This window comes from Lepisosteus platostomus, chromosome 4 (assembly GCF_059453375.1).
Source record: "Lepisosteus platostomus isolate fLepPlt1 chromosome 4, fLepPlt1.hap1, whole genome shotgun sequence".
NCBI classification, from domain to species: Eukaryota; Metazoa; Chordata; class Actinopteri; order Semionotiformes; family Lepisosteidae; genus Lepisosteus; species Lepisosteus platostomus.
The window spans coordinates 8,494,756-8,512,313 of record NC_142614.1 but is presented as its reverse complement, the minus strand read 5'-3'; the positions used below and the strand labels follow the sequence as shown (position 1 = coordinate 8,512,313).

At 48.5% G+C, this 17,558-nt stretch overlaps 3 protein-coding genes across 3 annotated transcripts; all 3 read right to left on the bottom strand.

The window, feature by feature from the left end:
• Positions 1 to 4,712: 4,712 nt before the first annotated feature.
• On the bottom strand, positions 4,713 to 6,675 carry LOC148672424 (zona pellucida sperm-binding protein 4-like). Its single transcript, XM_088628158.1, has 9 exons — positions 6,460 to 6,675; positions 6,197 to 6,384; positions 6,022 to 6,119; positions 5,806 to 5,933; positions 5,539 to 5,728; positions 5,304 to 5,451; positions 5,152 to 5,227; positions 4,948 to 5,070; positions 4,713 to 4,869 (listed from the first exon to the last, which is right to left on the bottom strand). Exons 1-9 carry the CDS (start codon positions 6,671 to 6,673, stop codon positions 4,733 to 4,735), a joined length of 1,302 nt encoding a protein of 433 aa, XP_088484284.1. The 5' UTR covers positions 6,674 to 6,675; the 3' UTR covers positions 4,713 to 4,732.
• Positions 6,676 to 8,760: 2,085 nt separating this feature from the next.
• LOC148672423 (zona pellucida sperm-binding protein 3-like) lies at positions 8,761 to 10,854 on the bottom strand. Its single transcript, XM_088627251.1, has 9 exons — positions 10,458 to 10,854; positions 10,266 to 10,384; positions 10,087 to 10,190; positions 9,810 to 9,987; positions 9,611 to 9,728; positions 9,403 to 9,488; positions 9,214 to 9,332; positions 8,999 to 9,124; positions 8,761 to 8,912 (listed from the first exon to the last, which is right to left on the bottom strand). The coding sequence occupies exons 1-9, from the start codon at positions 10,818 to 10,820 to the stop codon at positions 8,797 to 8,799; spliced, it is 1,329 nt and encodes a 442-aa protein (XP_088483377.1). The 5' UTR covers positions 10,821 to 10,854; the 3' UTR covers positions 8,761 to 8,796.
• A 4,102-nt stretch (positions 10,855 to 14,956) lies between these two features.
• LOC148672422 (zona pellucida sperm-binding protein 4-like) lies at positions 14,957 to 16,931 on the bottom strand. Its single transcript, XM_088628157.1, has 9 exons — positions 16,703 to 16,931; positions 16,440 to 16,627; positions 16,265 to 16,362; positions 16,052 to 16,179; positions 15,785 to 15,974; positions 15,550 to 15,697; positions 15,398 to 15,473; positions 15,193 to 15,315; positions 14,957 to 15,113 (listed from the first exon to the last, which is right to left on the bottom strand). Exons 1-9 carry the CDS (start codon positions 16,914 to 16,916, stop codon positions 14,977 to 14,979), a joined length of 1,302 nt encoding a protein of 433 aa, XP_088484283.1. The 5' UTR covers positions 16,917 to 16,931; the 3' UTR covers positions 14,957 to 14,976.
• Between the last annotated feature and the right edge of the window lie 627 nt (positions 16,932 to 17,558).

The following is a 17,558-nucleotide window of genomic DNA, read 5'->3' as shown; positions in this document are numbered from 1 at the left end:
CACCGTCCAAATACTGCACGTGCTGTCACGGTGAACGGCCGGACTAACTCCCCCCCGCACGTCTGATGGTCCACTGTGTGTCGGCTTAGGAACCGGCTGGTCTCCACTTTCTGTTGGGCTCAGTGCTTTCAAGTTCTTTCATGTAGACGAGCTGTTGAGAAATCCTACTAATTATTAGTTTTTCTTGTGACACTCAACTGTGCATCGCCCATTTTTCTTGCTTAAGCCTGTATTTTACACACAAAAGAAACATGCGTAGCGTCATAGGAATTGTGTAATACATCTATAGATTTTCTCACATTTTTATCCTGTACAATGTTGCTAGGGAAGCTGAAGCCTATCCCAGCAAGCAACAGGCCCAAAGTGGGGTACACCCAGGATGGGACACCAGTCTATTGCAGTGAATATTGGAAGGTAGTGTTTTTTTTAAATGGTCCAATAAAACAATTAATTTCTGATACTTGCACACCCTTTTCAAATCAGATTTTTTAATGCAAACTTACAGTGCCCTCCAGAATTGTTGGCACCCTTGGTTAAGATGAACAATAAAGGCAATGAAAAATTCTTTGTTGTTTATCAGCTTGATCTTACACTGAAAATATGAGAGAAATCTAACCTTTAGGTGAGGTAAAATTGTTCAAAGAAAAAAAATCCTTTTAAAAAACAAACATTTTTCTCAAAAACACACGTGTCACAATTACTGGCACCCCTCCCTTTGCCAGGATAACAGCACTGAGTCTTCTCTTATAATGCTGGATGAGGTGGGAGAACACATACTGTATAAAGGGATCTGAGATCCTTCAGAGTCCTTGGTCCTCGCTTGTGGACTCTCCTCTTCAGCTCACCCCACAGCTTGATTCTGTGGTCAGTGAACCATTTCTGTGTGGGTTTGGATCATTGTCCTGCTGGAAGATCCAACCACTACCCAGTCTTAGCCTCCTGGCAGAGGCAGCCACATTTTGACCTAAAATCTCCTGGTATTTGATGGAGTCCATGATTCCATGTATCCATCCAATCTGTGGGGATGCAGATCTCCCGCAGACGCAAAGAAGCAGTGGCAGGCTGGTTGCTGTGCCAATCAGCGCTCTCTGGCTCTGTGCCAGGCAGTGGTGCTGCTTGCGACGTAGTGAGAGAGATTTCTACTGAGATGCTCTAGCAGTGGGCTCTCTGAAGTCCGGCTAGCTAGTTCTGGCTTACTAGCAGAGTTTGTGCACAGGAGAAAAATGACTGCGGGTCCCAGCAGGTCAGGAAGAAGACCGGTCCGTGCCTGATGAAGCGCTAGTTCTGAATAGTGATTCAGCTGTCCACGAGGCTTGCTGCTGATGCTAACCTCGGGTGGATCCTTTGGTTACACGCTGGCAACCTCCGTCCTCGACTCTTAGAACAAAGGAAAGTCCTGCACTCGGACACACTGGCCGTTACGTGGTGGTCCAGGCTGAGTCTGAGGATGTTCAGGTGGAGCCCTGAGGCTGAATGTCCAGCAGGCACGCTGCGAGAATCTCCTGCGCTTCCCCAACTGTTCTGCCCTGCAAACCGTTCCCCAGGGGCTCCGTGTTGCCTCTTTTTACCTAGAGGAACTGCAGGTTGTTCATTGGTTGAAAGTTTCATGGGCATCAGAGATCCACGTGAGGTTAACCTGCCCTACCAGTTCCGGATTGGCTGATGAGTAACCATGCCCTTAGGGTCGTAAACCAACTTTGAATCAGACTCTCCCTTGAAATCTCAGACTTTAAGGCGCCAGAGATGAACAGTTATTAAGTTTGCTGGAGAATATCAGGAATTGGGAGTTGCTCCTTATCAGGACACTCTATCAGCTAGAACAGTGGTTCTCAAACTCTGGTACGTGCCGCCAGGTGGTAAGCCATATGACCCTGGAACTGTGTTGTGTGCGCTGAAAAATCGGGATGGGTTTTCATATTTTTTATTTTAATACGTGTCCAATACGCAGCCTACGTACTACGGTACAGCGCGCGCTAATTTGAGTGGACACAGAGTTATGATGTAATTCTATACCGCTCTATAGGAATGCATGCTATGAAGTAAGTGACCAATTGTATTTAAAAAAAGCTATCTCCACCAAATAGGGAGGTAGGAGAACGTGCGTGATCTTGGAACACGCCAATCTTGTAAGCATGGGAAAGCGTGATAGATAACAGAAAAATATATAAGAACTGTTCTGGGTTAGTTTGAGAAAAATACATCAGGTATCTCTGTTTCGCATCCATGCGCTTGAAGGAAAAACTTCTGAGATGGACTTCTGACTGCCTTTAAAGGGGAAATGGGAAATATTTCTCCAACAGCGCCACATTCGTCAACAATTGATTGAAAATGAATACCTCGCAAAAATCAAGTATTATGTCCTGGCTGAAAGGAATAGACACCAAGAGTAATGAGGCCAGCTCCGACAGATCATGCACACCTGTTGAGATTGAGGAGGATTATACATCGGCCACCGACAAACTCTGCTGCTGAACCTGCTAGTGTTAGCAAGCGTCGGAAGATGGCTACAAGGCGGTACGATCCAAATGATCTAAATTTGGGATTTACTTACACCGGGACAGAGGAAGACCCAAGACCACAGTGTGTCGTGTGCTGTGAGATTCTCAGCAATGGAAGCATGAAGCCAGCACTTTACTACGAAGCATGCGCTCTTGAAGGATAAGCCTGTTGATTTTTTTCAAAGGAAACTTAAAGATCTGAAGCAGCACAAGTCCACCATAACAAACAGTGCCACTCCAATTTCCAAAGCCCAAGAAGCATCTTACTACTCAAGCTTGCGGATCGCTAAAGCAGGTAAGCCCCACACTATCGGTGAAGAACTTTGTTTACCATTGGTAAAAGAGCTGATACTTATTACGTGTGGAGAAAAAGCTGCTAAACAGCTCGACCTGGTGGCCCTTTCGAATGACACAGTCACTCGCAGAATTATTGATATGGCAGATGATGTCAAAAGTACGCTGATAGAGCGCGTTAAGATGAGCAGATTCTTTTCACTGCAATTAGATGAGTCTGTAGATGTCGTCAATTTGGCAGATTTGCTTGTTTACGTTAGATATGAGTTTGAGGGCATGTCGCATGAGGACTTTCTGTTCTGCGAGCCGCTACCAACAAGAACTACAGGAGAGCACATATTTCAGCTTCTGAATGAATTTATTGAAGAGAATGGCATTGACTGGAAAAAATGCGTCGGAGTTTGTACAGACGGTGCTAGAGCGACGACAGGCAGACACAGCGGTGTAGTTGCACGAATTAGAAGAGGTTGCTCCAGATATGAAGTGGACGCACTGCAGCATCCACCGCGAGGCCTTGGCCGCCAATAAAATGCCTGAGGATTTGAAATCCGTGTTAGACTCTGCTGTCAAAGTTGTGAATTTGATCAAAGCTCGACCAATGAATTCACGTCTGTTCAGTGTGCTTTGTAATGAAATGGGCAGCGAACATGTGCAGCTTTTTCTACATACTGAAGTGAGATGGTTATCAAGGGGCAGAGTGCTCACGAGGCTCCTTGAGCTGCACTCTGAGGTACGGATGTTTTTGCATGACCAGCAATCTCCCTTGGCAAGTCTATTTGATGATCCAGTGTGGCTGGTAAAATTGGCCTACCTGGCTGATATATTCTCATGTTTGAATGAGCTGAATCTGGGTCTGCAGGGCTTCTCTTTAACAATTTTTGATGTGTCTGACAAGATCACTGCTATGAAGAAAAAGCTGCAACTGTTTGTTAAAATCAACGCATGTGATGCGTCTGCTTTCCCAACTCTGGAGAACCATCTGCACACATATGGTGTGGAACTTGATGCTGCTGTTCGAGATGTGATTGCAGTGCACCTCTTCTCATTGAAAGAACAGGTCTCAGGGTATTTTCCAGTTGAGGCCACACCAGAGTGGATCAGGAACCCCTTTACTGTTGATGCCGAAAGAATACCCAAGAATCTCTCCTGTGCTGAGCAAGAGAAGTTGCTCGAGTTATCAGCTGATGTGACTCTGATGTCAGAATTGAAACGACAGTCACCGTTGCATTTCTGGATCCAAAGACAGAGTGAATACCCAGCCCTCTCATTCAAGGCTGTGCAATTTTTGATGCCTTTTGCTACTACCTACCTTTGTGAGAAAGGCTTCTCTGCAATCAAGACAAAGTACCACAGCAAAATGGATGCTGAGCCAGATCTGCGGTTGAAGCTCACTGCCCATCGTCCATGACATTGGGAGGCTTTGCCAAACTAAACAAGCTCACCCCTCTCACTGAAATGGGAAGTGCTCAGTGTTATTTGTGTTTCCATTTTTATGTGTATGTGAGAGTGTGCACATGCCCTCATGTTGGTCATTGAGATTTTCTGTGGTTCCTATGGGAAGATGACTTGGAGGTGGTACTTGGTCCAAAAAGTTTGAGAACCACTGAGCTAGAAAAACCTTACTTGTTAACCACATGGAATGGCCTCTCTGTATCAAGCACCACTGAGATGAAAGAGAGAGGGACTAGCAAGGGAGCAGAAAACTTAATTGCGGTATTTTAGTAAGCCTTGCCGCTACAACACCGATCAGCAAAATGTGGAAAGGGTGTCAAAAACCTAGACAGATGCACTTGTTCCCTGAAGAAAAAAAAAAACAGGAAGCTAGAAGCTCACCAACACTAACATACCAGATGGAGGTATCGACACCACCCCTATGATATTCACAAGGAACACACTAAAACAATACTAAGCCACAATGCGTAGAGATCAGTGCAAAGCCTTTATTCACACTCCATGCACAGCTTGGCATTCTGGATCCGAGGTCTAGATCTCCACACAGCCACCAACACCAGAGAACAGACCACAAGCACAGTGGAGGCAGCAACTACCAGCAGCCCATAGCTCAGGAACTGGGGTGCTGTGGAGAGAAGAGCTTAAGTCAGTGGACAGACAGGGAAAAGGATCAGACACTCAACCTCCATCCCTCCTTCCTCACCTTCAGGATGGGAATCCAGCCGATCCAGAGCTGGAAGCTCAGACCCAACCAGGATCACTTCCCCACTGGACACCAGCGCAGTTTCTCTGGAGGAGTCCCGTGCCACTTGAGCAACAGCTCTTCCTGCAAGAGGAAAGGACACCAGCATGAGGAAAGGATACACACAGCTGACTGGCACAACTGCCCTGTCCCAAGAGAACTCACTCCTCCTGCCACACATGGGCACACAGCGGTCAGTAGCGGTCGGCTGGCACACTGCTGCACTACAGTGGATGAACACCTAGAGAGAGCAGAGCAAGGGTCACTGCACAGCCCAGGACCAGCCACCACCTCCTTCCCCACAAGCTGCTCCCTACCTTCTCCTTCAGAGGAACCTGAGAGGCAGGATCCACAAAAGTGAACATCTGAATCATGAAGCGCTGGTAGTGCGTTGGGTACGGCAGCCCTGAGGAGCCACCCACAGGGATCAAGGTGGTCTGGTAGTTGTCATCTCTGTAGGGACACCTGCAAGGACAGCAACAGGGAGGGTGAGCCCTGCCACAAGGGGACACTACAGAGACAAGCCAGTCGGAGCCACAGGGGTCAGGTTACCCAGCAACCAGAAGGCTCCAGCTGGGCTGGCTGAGAGGACTGGGAGTGGAAGTGGCCCAGCAGTCCCCCAGGGTCAGGACAATGTTGGGGTCAGCCCTGTTCAAGATGTGGACCTCCACATACACAGGATCCCGCAGCACCTTGGTCACAGGGTAGTCCAGGTCACTGTAGTAGGAGTCATACAGCTCTCCTGAGGACAAGAGCAGCAGCGGGGGTCAGCAGAAGCCCCACACACTCGGCTCACACAGCCCAAGGCCCGACAGCTACCTCTTGCAATCCTGAGCTCCACACGGAGAGGTCCTGGAGACACTGCCGGAGGGGGTGGGGAGACCGTGTAGACCACAGCCCGCACTGGAACAAGGTCATCGTCTGCATACCTGCACTGGAAGAACAGCCTGGAGAGAGAAGCAGGCAGTCATGGGATCCAGACAGGACCTGGCAAGACCAGAGCACTCTGGGAAGCAGCAGCAGCTGCTCACTCACTTGTAGAAACTGTCCCTTGTGATGGAGCCAGCAGGTCCCCCAATCACAGCAAATGTTGAGGACATCATGTTCTCATACACCACAGCACCACCTTCAATCTGGAGGAAGGACACATGAACAAGGTCAGGAATCACCACAGGAACAACATCCTCAGCTGAAGGATCAAGCCCCTCACCTTCATGCTGGTGCCACAGGCACTGACTGGGAACTGGAACATGGCAAAGCCAGCAGTGGTGCTAACAGGGCCACAGGGGGCACTCCTGCCCCCCTGCAGGCTGACTGAACCCAGGCTCAGCTGAGGGCTGGTGGCATTCTTGGACACGACCACCACAAACTGGCCATCCCTGGTGCACTGGACAGTCACTGGAGGAAAGCAAGAGCTGGTAAACCAAGCCTGTTAAGCTCATCATAGAAGACGCTCAAGATCCCAAAACCCACCTTCATTCCCATAGTAACAGCGATTTTGGCTGGTCACATCAAAGCAGCAATTTTTAGCTTCACAGTCGCTTTTACCGATAGTCAAGTTACCACATGCTATCTTATCACCGTCATTAACCAGGCACTTCTGAACCTGAGCTACAGACCAATCCAACGGCAGCAAAAACAACACAATGTACAACCCCATCCTCCCTCTGCTCATTGACTTCTCCATCGTGAAACCCACCGAGGAATTGCAAACAAGCGGCGCTCAGCTCCTGAAATACTCGCTGCGCCCTGATTGGCTGAGGGCGGCGATTGGAGGGCTGTAGGGCCGGAGCGCGCGCACGAGGATTTCGGACACTCAGAGGGTCGTCAGACTCAGCTGATTAATCACGGAGCGTTCTGTTCGACTGGAACGAGCTATCATGCGCGTTAGACCAAGGTCTCCGACTCAAAACTAAATATGTGTGGCATCTATTGCTTCTTTTAGTGATGACCTCGTCTCGATCCCTGAATGACTTGTTGTGTTTAGCCAGACGTAGCTCACACGATGCGATGATTGCCGCTTTCCCTCTTGTATTAGGCCTCGTGAAATCCGACTGCCGCTAGCTGAGATTTTTGTTTTCCACTTTTCTTTTTACTTTTAGCTAACTCGCTATTAGCGGGAGAGTGTGCAGTTTTGAAATGTTGTTCTGTATTTCCCTTTTTCGCGTAGACTCTAGCATTGCAGATTAGATATCATGCGGGTTAGACAAATGTATCTGACTCAAAACTAATTTATGGCGTCTGTTAGTTAGGGTAACCATATTTTGTTTTTCAAGAAAGAGGACGGGGGGACGAACATCGACACTCGACACATGCCTCCAAAGTAATGAATCTTTATTACTTTTTCTAATCAAAAAATCAATTTAAACTCTAATTTGTATTAATCTTCTTAGTAAACGTTTAAACACTTGCAGGGATGCTCTTTCTCTTCCATATTGGCAAACAAGGAAAAAAAATATAGCCCTATTTTTAAAAGTTTTCTTTTTTCATTTTAACAAAAGTCTTAACATCTGAGGAAAAAATGAGGACATCATAACTTTTGCAATCAATGAGGACGTCTCCTAAATGATCGATTTGGCTCTACCTTTATTTCTATAATTCATTTATAATCGTCAATTAATAATGTTCTATGCCAGGCGTTCAATTTATTAACGTTCATTTGAATTTTAATTGAAAAGACGCAGAGTACATTATACTGCGTTTTTGCGCTGTATTACTAAAAATCGGTATGCTCATTACTCTCCCCAACGAGCAGAAAAGTGAGATGTAAGAATATTTCAACATGAATTCGTCCACTGGTTTGGCGCGAATGTTTTCTTGAAAGAGCGCTAGAAAAACACGCGGCGGCTGTGACAGGGGCCAGGCGACTCCCCCGGCCAGCGGAGAAGGTTAAAGCCGCGAGTTCAGCGTTTTGTGCTGAAACCCCGGGGGAAGACTGGGTCGACAAAACCGCTAGAATACCGGGTCTCTCCCCTTGTGAAAGAAACATTCGTTTCCTTGTGACCGGTATGAAGCTGGATAATACGATACCCGTTTGTGAGTCAAATGCTACTGCTCCTGGGAAGGGCAGGAACAATCGCTACCAGCACAGACGAGAATCTCGGTCCCTAGCGTCCCCATGTAGTTTCACGGAAATTCCTACATTTTAATCCCATATTCTACTGCCCAAAGGGACAGTACCCAGTGGGCAGTGATTCGTCCAATATACAGTACAGCGAAAATACGGCTATACGTAAATATACTGTAACGCTCTCGGCTGGGTCTTTACACCTATCTTTGATGTACAATAGTCCTCTAAAGGACTCTGTATGCTGGATCTCCAACCATTTATGTATAATGATCAAATACATTAGAATCTCAATCTAGACAAATTAAGGACCACATTTATACATCTAAGGTATGCCTTTAATAGGTGTATGTTCAACATCTTTTCCCCCCCCCAATAGATGAACAGCCCTAAAATCCTCTCTCCACGGATACGGTGGAGATGGCACAAGTGCTCCTGCACTAGTAGGACTCTGCTCCAGGAAAGCTTGAAAGGGCAGCTATTGTTCCCCCCTGATTTTATGTCCCTGCTCTTCTGCCATTGAGCAGATACTAAGGAACAAGCCTGAGACTCCCACAGGAACCTGAACAGCTGGTGTTCTTCCAAACTGCAGGAAGAGTCTGCTGGAGGAGCTGTAAGAAGAGTGACTATAGCCTTAGACAGCATTCATACCCAACCCATACAGATCCCCCTCTCCAGCACAGCAAGAAGCAGCTCATGACAAGAGACCCTTTGCAACCAGTTTATTGCTCATTCACATCAAGTCAGTTCATGGGTTTGTGTTGCTTCCTCCTGTGCAGGACTGTCCCCAGCAGAGCAGCAGAGACCAGCCCCACCGCAGTCACCACACCAGCCAGGATCACAGCCTCCACAGGCAGGCCTGGAAAGAAAGCACAGAGGAGCCTCAGCAAGCGGGCACTGCCACAGAGAGGGGCCAGCTGATGTGACAGCACCTCCTGCCAGTACCTGTGGCTTTGTCCTCCTCTGCTCTTAGCTGGGAGCTCCGGCCTTCTGCCTCCACTGGCCTCTCAGCAACCTGCTCTTGCAGCACAAACACGGGACCAACAGTGGCATCAGCTTCCCACTCAGGAGCTGCAACAAGAGCAGGACAAGCCTGGCTGTAGACCCCCCACTTTCCTGAGGAGATCCATGCCATGAGCAGCAGAGCAGAGGTGCCTTACCCCCTGTAGAAGCCAGGTCCCTCCTGCTCCTGTCACCCCAATACCTGGATCGTATACTTGGCACACAGCTGGAGTCACAGCAGCTGCAGACCTGGTCACTCCCATCCACTGATCTCCACCTACAGCAGGGACACAGGGTCAGAGCAGCTCCCTCAGATGGACACAGCAGCCCCCTGCCTCCTCACTGACCTGCTGCCCTCAGTGTAGCAGTCCTTGTTCAGGGAGTCCACACTCTGGGAAGCAGGAGTCACCTTCAGGTGGCAGGTGATGTAGATCTGCCAAGAGCACGAGTGGATCAAGCTACACCCAGGCCTCCATCTTGGGCTTGTAATGGAAATGCTGTTCCACAACCCTCACAAACCCATGAAAGCAGAAGGTACCAGGATCAAGTACTCACTGAGCTCCTGGCATCCTGATAGAACCTGAAGGCATCCAGCTTCATCTGCAGCTTGGTGTCCTGGGTTCTTAGCATGAACTGCGAGCTGGAGCCTGTGGATTTGGCATCAGTCAGGCACCTGAAAGGAGAGAAGGCAGTGTAGAACTGGAGAGACGGCAGGCAGTGTTCACTAGCTCAAGCCACCCGAGGTCACACCCACCCTTTGTTCTCAATGAAGGAGTAGCTGGGGGTGGAGGTCTGGTCAGGGACCAAGGTGGCCACGCAGCTGTCCACAAAGAGCCGCAGAGGCTGGTGGTTGGCCTGGGTGACGGAGGCTTCGATGTTCAGGACGTCCCCCAGGTAGAACACATTGGAGGACCTCTGGGAGCTCCAGTCATCTGGATGGGAAAGGAACCCCCAATCTCAAGCATAGATCCCATCGACCCAACTGCACTGGCTGTACAGTCACACCATGCTTCATCTCAGGGGAGACCTACCATTCATGAGGCTCAGAGAGAAGCCCAGCAGATCCTCAGCAGACTTGGTGGAGGTGTAGGGGACCCAGGTGGGCTTCAGGGCATTGCTGCTCACATTGTGGAGCCTAGCAGACAGGAGGCAGGTGTCAGCAGGGAGTCAAGCTCCAGGCAGTCAGCCCTGCTGCTCCTCCAGGACTCACCTCATGTAGTGACACTCGATACCCACAACAGCACCATTCGTTCTCACTATGGGGGTGTTGGCCAGCGGCTTCGGGGTGTAGTTGAGAGAGAAGCTGTACACCAGTTGCTCATCCATGGTCTAGACAGATCACAGATCCAGTCACCCAACAGCCGAGAACCAGAAGCAGCCCAACCGCAGAACCACTTCTTACCTTCAGCACACTGCGACACGCCTGCAGCTCAGCCTCAAAGATCAGGAGCTGCGCCGCAGTGTCCTGCCCGGTGACCGCACAGTCTCCCAGGCTGAGATCCGAAGCGTTGATCAGCTGCCCGGTGCCGAACAGGTCGGTCTTGACCTGCACCACGATCGTACTCTCCCCGCACTGCGCCGACACAGCCCGGATAACCTGCTGCTTCTGCTGCCGTGGCAGCAGAGGCGAGTCCAGAAAGGCGACCCCCTTGCGCCTGATGCCGGATTGGACGTTAGCCCGGGCGCGCCATTGCGCAGCATCACACAGAACTGCGAGGAACAGCAAGGTCAACAGCCGAAAGGAAAGACCACTAGAAAACCACATCTTGAAATGAAAACAACCCGCAAAACCACGATACCTGCTGTTTGCGAGCTCCTTCCTTTTAAAGCCATCGAGACTGTCGCGCGTGATGACGTTCAGGTTCGTAGAGTGAAGATTTTCACGAGGACCCGAACTCTGTCAGCTCACACGCAGGAGGACAGGATATGGAATCCACCCCGTGGAAAAGCCAGTGTAGTTAAAGCGGAGGAAGATCGCGGAGACTAATTTCTCCTGAGCAGACTGCTGATTGTTTACAATGAATATTATAAAGTAGGATCTTCGCTATATTTTGCGGTCACGGTATCTAATAGTTCCTGTTACAGCTGTTGCTTCTGACAAGATGTACAAAATAAATAAGATAAGAGCTAGTCCCGAAACGTCTGAATTTACATAAATTCTAAGATTATTATTGAATTAAAACTGTGAATGTCTCCTTCTGCCAAAATGACCATTGTATAGTTACAGTCTTGTAAATGATAAAACTCCTTCTGCTTCGCCGGTCAATTCGGAGGAAAAGCGCTGGGTGAACGATTTCAAGAATTAAAAGCCTAAAACGGGAGAAAGGGAGAAACTCGTCGTGATATTTCCTTCTCCGGATCTGTGTGCAGTGCAGACACGCTTTGTCCCAGCGAACATGTCGGACGCGCGCGGAGCGCAGACAACTGTTCTCACACCTTCCGATTCAGGAGTGAAACAGGCGCCTGGCGTTGCTGCTCTTTACATTAGCAGCCGCGCTTGATCGTTTGCAACAGATTAAAAACGGGCTGCACGCATGCTTCTCTGTTAGCACTGCTTTGCTGAAGCTCTGGGGTCCTGGGTTCGATTCGTTGTGGGGTTTCTTCTGGAGGAGTTTGCAAGCTCTCCATTTTCACCCCACCGTCCAAATACTGTACGTGCTGTCACGGTGAACGGCCGGACTAACTCCCCCCCGCACGTCTGATGGTCCATTGTGTGTCGGCTTAGGAACCGGCTGGTCTCCACTTTCTGTTGGGCTCAGTGCTTTCAAGTTCTTTCATGTAGACGAGCTGTTGAGAAATCCTACTAATTATTAGTTTTTCTTGTGACACTCAACTGTGCATCGCCCATTTTTCTTGCTTAAGCCTGTATTTTACACACAAAAGAAACATGCGTAGCGTCATAGGAATTGTGTAATACATCTATAGATTTTCTCACATTTTTATCCTGTACAATGTTGCAAGGGAAGCTGAAGCCTATCCCAGCAAGCAACAGGCCCAAAGTGGGGTACACCCAGGATGGGACACCAGTCTATTGCAGTGAATATTGGAAGGTAGTGTTGTTTTTTAAATGGTCCAATAAAACAATGAATTTCCGATACTTGCACACCCTTTTCAAATCACATTTTTTAATGCAAACTTACAGTGCCCTCCAGAATTGTTGGCACCCTTGGTTAAGATGAGCAATAAAGGCAATGAAAAATTCTTTGTTGTTTATCAGCTTGATCTTACACTGAAAATATGAGAGAAATCTAACCTTTCGGTGAGGTAAAATTGTTCAAAGAAAAAAAAATCCTTTTAAAAAACAAACATTTTTCTCAAAAACACACGTGTCACAATTACTGGCACCCCTCCCTTTGCCAAGATAACAGCACTGAGTCTTCTCTAATAATGCTGGATGAGGTGGGAGAACACATACTGTATAAAGGGATCTGAGATCCTTCAGAATCCTTGGTCCTCGCTTGTGGACTCTCCTCTTCAGCTCACCCCACAGCTTGATTCTGTGGTCAGTGAACCATGTCTGTGTGGATTTGGATCATTGTCCTGCTGGAAGATCCAACCACGACCCAGTCTTAGCCTCCTGGCAGAGGCAGCCAGATATTGACCTAAAATCTCCTGGTATTTGGTGGAGTCCATGATGCCGTGTATCCTAACAAGATTCCCAGGGCCTTTGGAAGATAAACAGCCCCACAACATCACAGATCCACCACCACACTTCACAGTGGGGAGAAGGTTCGTTTTCTGCATGACCTTGACTCTTTTTATGCCAAACCCACCTCTGGCGTTTGTTGCCAAAATGCTCTATTTTTGTCTCATCTGACCATAGAACCCGTTTCCAATCAGAGTTCCAGTAATACTTCGCAAACTCCAGGCGCTTACTTTTGTGGTTTGACGACAGCAGGGGCTTTCTTCTGGCAAGCCTTCCAAATGGTTTGTTGGCACAGAGGTGGCGTCTAATTGTAGTTTTGGAGACTTGGTGACCCCAGGATGCAACCAACTCCTGCAATTGTCCAACTGTGATCCTTGGAGAAAGTTTTGCCTCACAAACCATCTTCTTCACTGTGTGTGTGGGCAAAATACACTTGAGTCCTCTCTCAGGCAGGTTCATCAGAGCTCCGGTTGTTTGAAACGTCTTAATGATTGCCCTTATAGTGGAGATGGGTATTTTCAGGTGTGAAGCAAGTTTTATAACCGTTGCCCGATTGATGAAGGTCTGTCTCATTTAATTTTTGTGTTCTCTGGTCTTCCCCATGTTGATGGATGACTGAGGGTGTTTGTCCTGCCTGTTACCTCATATTTATACCGCAGTGAAACAGGAAGTCAAGGATGACCACTTAAGAGTTCCTAAAGACTCAGGTGTACTTTAAAAAGGTCAAATATGAATGGGAATATATGTCAATTAGATTTTGCTCTTAGGAATTTCTAGGGATGCCAATAATTGTGACACCTGCGTTTTTGAGAGAAAAAATTAAGGCTTTTTTTCCTTTGACTAATTGTACCTCACTGGAAGGTTAGATTTCTCTCCTATTTTCAGTGTGAGATCAAGCTGATGAACAAAGATTTTTCATAGCCTTTATTGCTCATCTTAACCAAGGGTGCCAATAATTCTGGAGGGCACTGTAAGTTTGCATTAACAATTCTGATTTGAAAAGGGTGTGCAAGTACCATTTGTTACCCAGCAACATTTGAAAAGGGTCTGAATACTTCTGCAAGGCACTTTGGCTGCTTTCAGGGACACAGACAAGCAGTAGCGGATTCTTAGTAAGGTCTCTGGTAAAGAACTGCCAGCCACTGACAATGACTGTTGGAAGTAATGCACAGACATTCCTGCCCCCAGCGTTCATCACAGGCATTTCGTTTTCACAAGATGACATGATACACGATGCACCGACCTCGTGGTAAAACATTAAGGACCGGGACTGGTCTGGATTTCAGGCAGCCCATTTGCTTAAGGTGACCGAGTGAGGGAACTGACCAGGGTCCTGAAGTGCTCCAGCAGGCAGCATTAATCTAGCTCTACCTACTCAGTCAAGAATAAAAGGCAACAGGTTAATTAGCAGCCCACTTCCAGCTCTCACTACTGACAGGAGTATTTCACTACAAGACCACTGCTCTTGTGACTCAAATTTGTGAACAGGCACGAAACGGACAAGTCCTTACAGATTGATAAACCCATCATCTACAGGCCAAGCAAAACCCTCGAGCTGGGAGCAGGGGTGTAGCCTAGATGGAACTAGAGAAGAAAGCCCAAGTACACCCCAGCAAGCTACAGTTCTTCAAATTGGAGAGGTGCCCCTATGCTGGCAGGACAGCCAGTTAGAGCACAGGCCCACCCAAAAATCAATTCCTGGCTCCACCCCCAAGTGTAAGCACTTGAACATGAAATTTGGAAAACACTGATCCCCACTGAGAGTCTTCCAGCTTCTTCTGAGCATGCTGGAAGAGCTAAAGCAAGCAAATGCAGGCACATAGGATGTAAACAAGGGGTGATGCAATTGTGCATGACTACACATCCACACAGTAAGATTAAAGAGAATGATGGAACTCTCCCAAAATCAGTACACTTTGGGAAGAGAGCTCACAAGAAGGTAGTGGAGAGGGAATACAGAAGAGCGGGGATTGATACTGAAAGCCACAGGGACTGGAAGGGGCATGAGGGAGGTGGTATATAGCCATGCTTGTCTGTTCTTTAACAACAGACACTGCTCAAGCAAGTAGAAATCAGGGCTAGGATAAAAAGAAGGAATTACACGGATTAGCTTAATGTGGAAAGGAAGCTTAGCTGGCTGTCAAAAACCTAAGCAGATCCACATCTTTCCCGAAGAAACAGCCAGGAATCTAGCAGCTCACCAGCACTATGATTGTCCCAAGGAACACACTAAAACAATACTAAGCCACAATAAGTAGAGATCAGTGCAAATCCTTTATTCACACTCCATGCACAGCTTGGTATTCTGGATCTGAGGTCTAGATCTCCACACAGCCACCAGCACCAGAGCAGAGACCACAAGCACAGTGGAGGCAGCAACTACCAGCAGCCCATAGCTCAGGAACCGAGGTGCTGTGGAGAGAAGAGCTTTAGTCAGTGGTCAGACACAGGGAACAGGATCAGACACTCAGCCTCCAACCCCCTCCCTCACCTTCAAGATGGGAATCCACTTGAGCCAGAGCTGGAAGCTCGGATCCAACCAGGATCACTTCCCCACTGGACACCAGTGCCGTTTCTCTGGAGGAGTCCTGTGCCACTTGAGCAACAGCTCTTCCTGCAAGAGGAAAGGACACCAGCATGAGGAAAGGATACACAGCTGACTGGCACACACAACTGCCCATCCCAAGAGAACTCACTCCTCCTGCCACAGGTGGGCACACAGCGCTCAGTAGCAGTCGGCTGGCACACTGCCGCACTACAGTGGATGAACACCTGGAGAGAGCACAGCAAGGGTCACTGCACAGCCCAGGACCAGCCACCACCTCCTTCCCCACAAGCTGCTCCCTACCTTCTCCATCAGAGGCACCTGAGAGGCAGGATCCACAAAAGTGAACATCTGAATCATGAAGCGCTGGTAGTGCGTTGGGTACGGCAGCCCTGAGGAGCCGCCCACAGGGATCAAGGTGGTCTGGTAGTTGTCACCTCCATAGGGACACCTGCAAGGACAGCAACAGGGAGGGTGAGCCCTGCCACAAGGGGACACTACAGAGACAAGCCAGTCGGAGCCACAGGGGTCAGGTTACCCAGCAACCAGAAGGCTCCAGCTGGGCTGGCTGAGAGGACTGGGAGTGGAAGTGGCCCAGCAGTCCCCCAGGGTCAGGACAATGTTGGGGTCAGCCCTGTTCAAGATGTGGACCTCCACATACACAGGATCTCGCAACACCTTGGTCACAGGGTAGTCCAGGTCACTGTAGTAGGAGTCATACAGCTCTCCTGAGGACAAGAGCAGCAGTGGGGTTCAGCAGAAGCCCCACACACTCGGCTCACACAGCCCAAGGCCGGACAGCTACCTCTTGCAATCCTGAGCTCCACACGGAGAGGTCCTGGAGACACTGCCGGAGGGGGTGGGGAGACCGTGTAGACCACAGCCCGCACTGGAACAAGGTCATCGTTTGCATACCTGCACTGGAAGAACAGCCTGGAGAGAGAAGCAGGCAGTCATGGGATCCAGACAGGACCTGGCAAGACCAGAACGCTCTGGGAAGCAGCAGCTGCTCACTCACTTGTAGAAACTGTCCCTTGTGATGGAGCCAGCAGGTCCCCCAATCACAGCAAATGTTGAGGACATCATGTTCTCATACACCACAGCACCACCTTCAGTCTAGAGGAAAGGCACATGAACAAGGTCAGGAACCACTACAGCAGCAACACCCTCAGCTGAAGGATCAAGCCCCTCACCTTCATGCTGGTGCCACAGGCACTGACTGGGAACTGGAACATGGCAAAGCCAGCAGTGGTGCCAACAGGGCCACAGGGGGGACTCCTGCCCCCCTGCAGGCTGACTGAACCCAGGCTCAGCTGAGGGCTAGTGGCATTCCTGGACACGACCACCACAAACTGGCCATCCCTGGTGCACTGGACAGTCACTGGAGGAAAGCAAGAGCTGGTAAACCAAGCCTGTTAAGCTCATCATAGAAGACGCTCAAGATCCCAAAACCCACCTTCATTCCCATAGTAACAGCTATTCCGGCTGGTCGGATCAAAGCAGCAATTCTTAGCTTCACAGTCACTTCTACTGATAGTCAAGTTACCACATGCTATCTTATCACTGTCATTAACCAGGCACTTCTGAACCTGAGCTACAGACCAATCCAACGCCAGCAAAAACACCACACTGTACAACCCCATCCTCCCTCTGATCATGAACTTCTCCATCGTGAAACTCGCCGAGGAATGGCAAACAAGCTGCGCTCAGCTCCTGAAATACTCGCTGCGCCCTGATTGGCTGAGGGCAGCGATTGGAGGGCTGTAGGGCCGGAGCGCGCGCACGAGGATTTCGGACACTCAGAGGGTCGTCAGACTCAGCTGATTAATCACGGAGCGTTCTGTTCGACTGGAACGAGCTATCACGCGGGTTAGACTAATGTATCTGACTCAAAACTAATTTATGGCGTCTGTTAGTTAGGGTTACCATATTTTGTTTTTCAAGATAGAGGACTGGGGGACGATCATCGACACTCGACACATGCCTCCAAAGTAATGAATCTTTATTACGTTTTCTAATCAAAAAAGCAATTTAAACTCTCTAGTTTTTATTAATCTTCTTAGTAAACTTTTAAACACTTGCAGGGATGCTCTTTCTCTTCCATTTTGGCAAACAAGGAAAAAAAATATAGCCCTATTTTTAAAAGGTTTCTTTTTTCATTTTAACACAAAAGTCTTAACGTCTGCGAAAAAGTTAGGACTTCTCCTAAATGATCAATTTGGCTCTACCTTTATTTATATAATTCATTTATAATCGTCAATTAATAATTTTCTAGGCCAGGCGTTTAATTTATTAACGTTCATTTGAATTGA

Bases quoted from the DNA above. Each gene is read 5' to 3' on its own strand.
- LOC148672422 (XM_088628157.1), bottom strand. From the start codon at position 16,916: ATGGAGAAGTTCATGATCAGAGGGAGGATGGGGTTGTACAGTGTGGTG. The intron at 16,628-16,702 runs GTGGGTTTTGGG...GCTTTCCTCCAG, and splicing joins CTGTTACTATGGGAATGAAG to TGACTGTCCAGTGCACCAGG. The intron at 15,975-16,051 runs GTAGCTGTCCGG...TCTTGTCCTCAG, and splicing joins GGAGCTCAGGATTGCAAGAG to GAGAGCTGTATGACTCCTAC.
- LOC148672423 (XM_088627251.1), bottom strand. From the start codon at position 10,820: ATGTGGTTTTCTAGTGGTCTTTCCTTTCGGCTGTTGACCTTGCTGTTC. The intron at 10,385-10,457 runs GTAAGAAGTGGT...TGATCTGTCTAG, and splicing joins CGTGTCGCAGTGTGCTGAAG to ACCATGGATGAGCAACTGGT. The intron at 9,729-9,809 runs GTGGGTGTGACC...CTCTCCTTTCAG, and splicing joins TCCTTCATTGAGAACAAAGG to GTGCCTGACTGATGCCAAAT.
- LOC148672424 (XM_088628158.1), bottom strand. From the start codon at position 6,673: ATGGAGAAGTCAATGAGCAGAGGGAGGATGGGGTTGTACATTGTGTTG. The intron at 5,729-5,805 runs GTAGCTGTCGGG...TCTTGTCCTCAG, and splicing joins GGAGCTCAGGATTGCAAGAG to GAGAGCTGTATGACTCCTAC. The intron at 5,071-5,151 runs GTGAGTTCTCTT...TTCCTCTTGCAG, and splicing joins GCCCATGTGTGGCAGGAGGA to GAAGAGCTGTTGCTCAAGTG.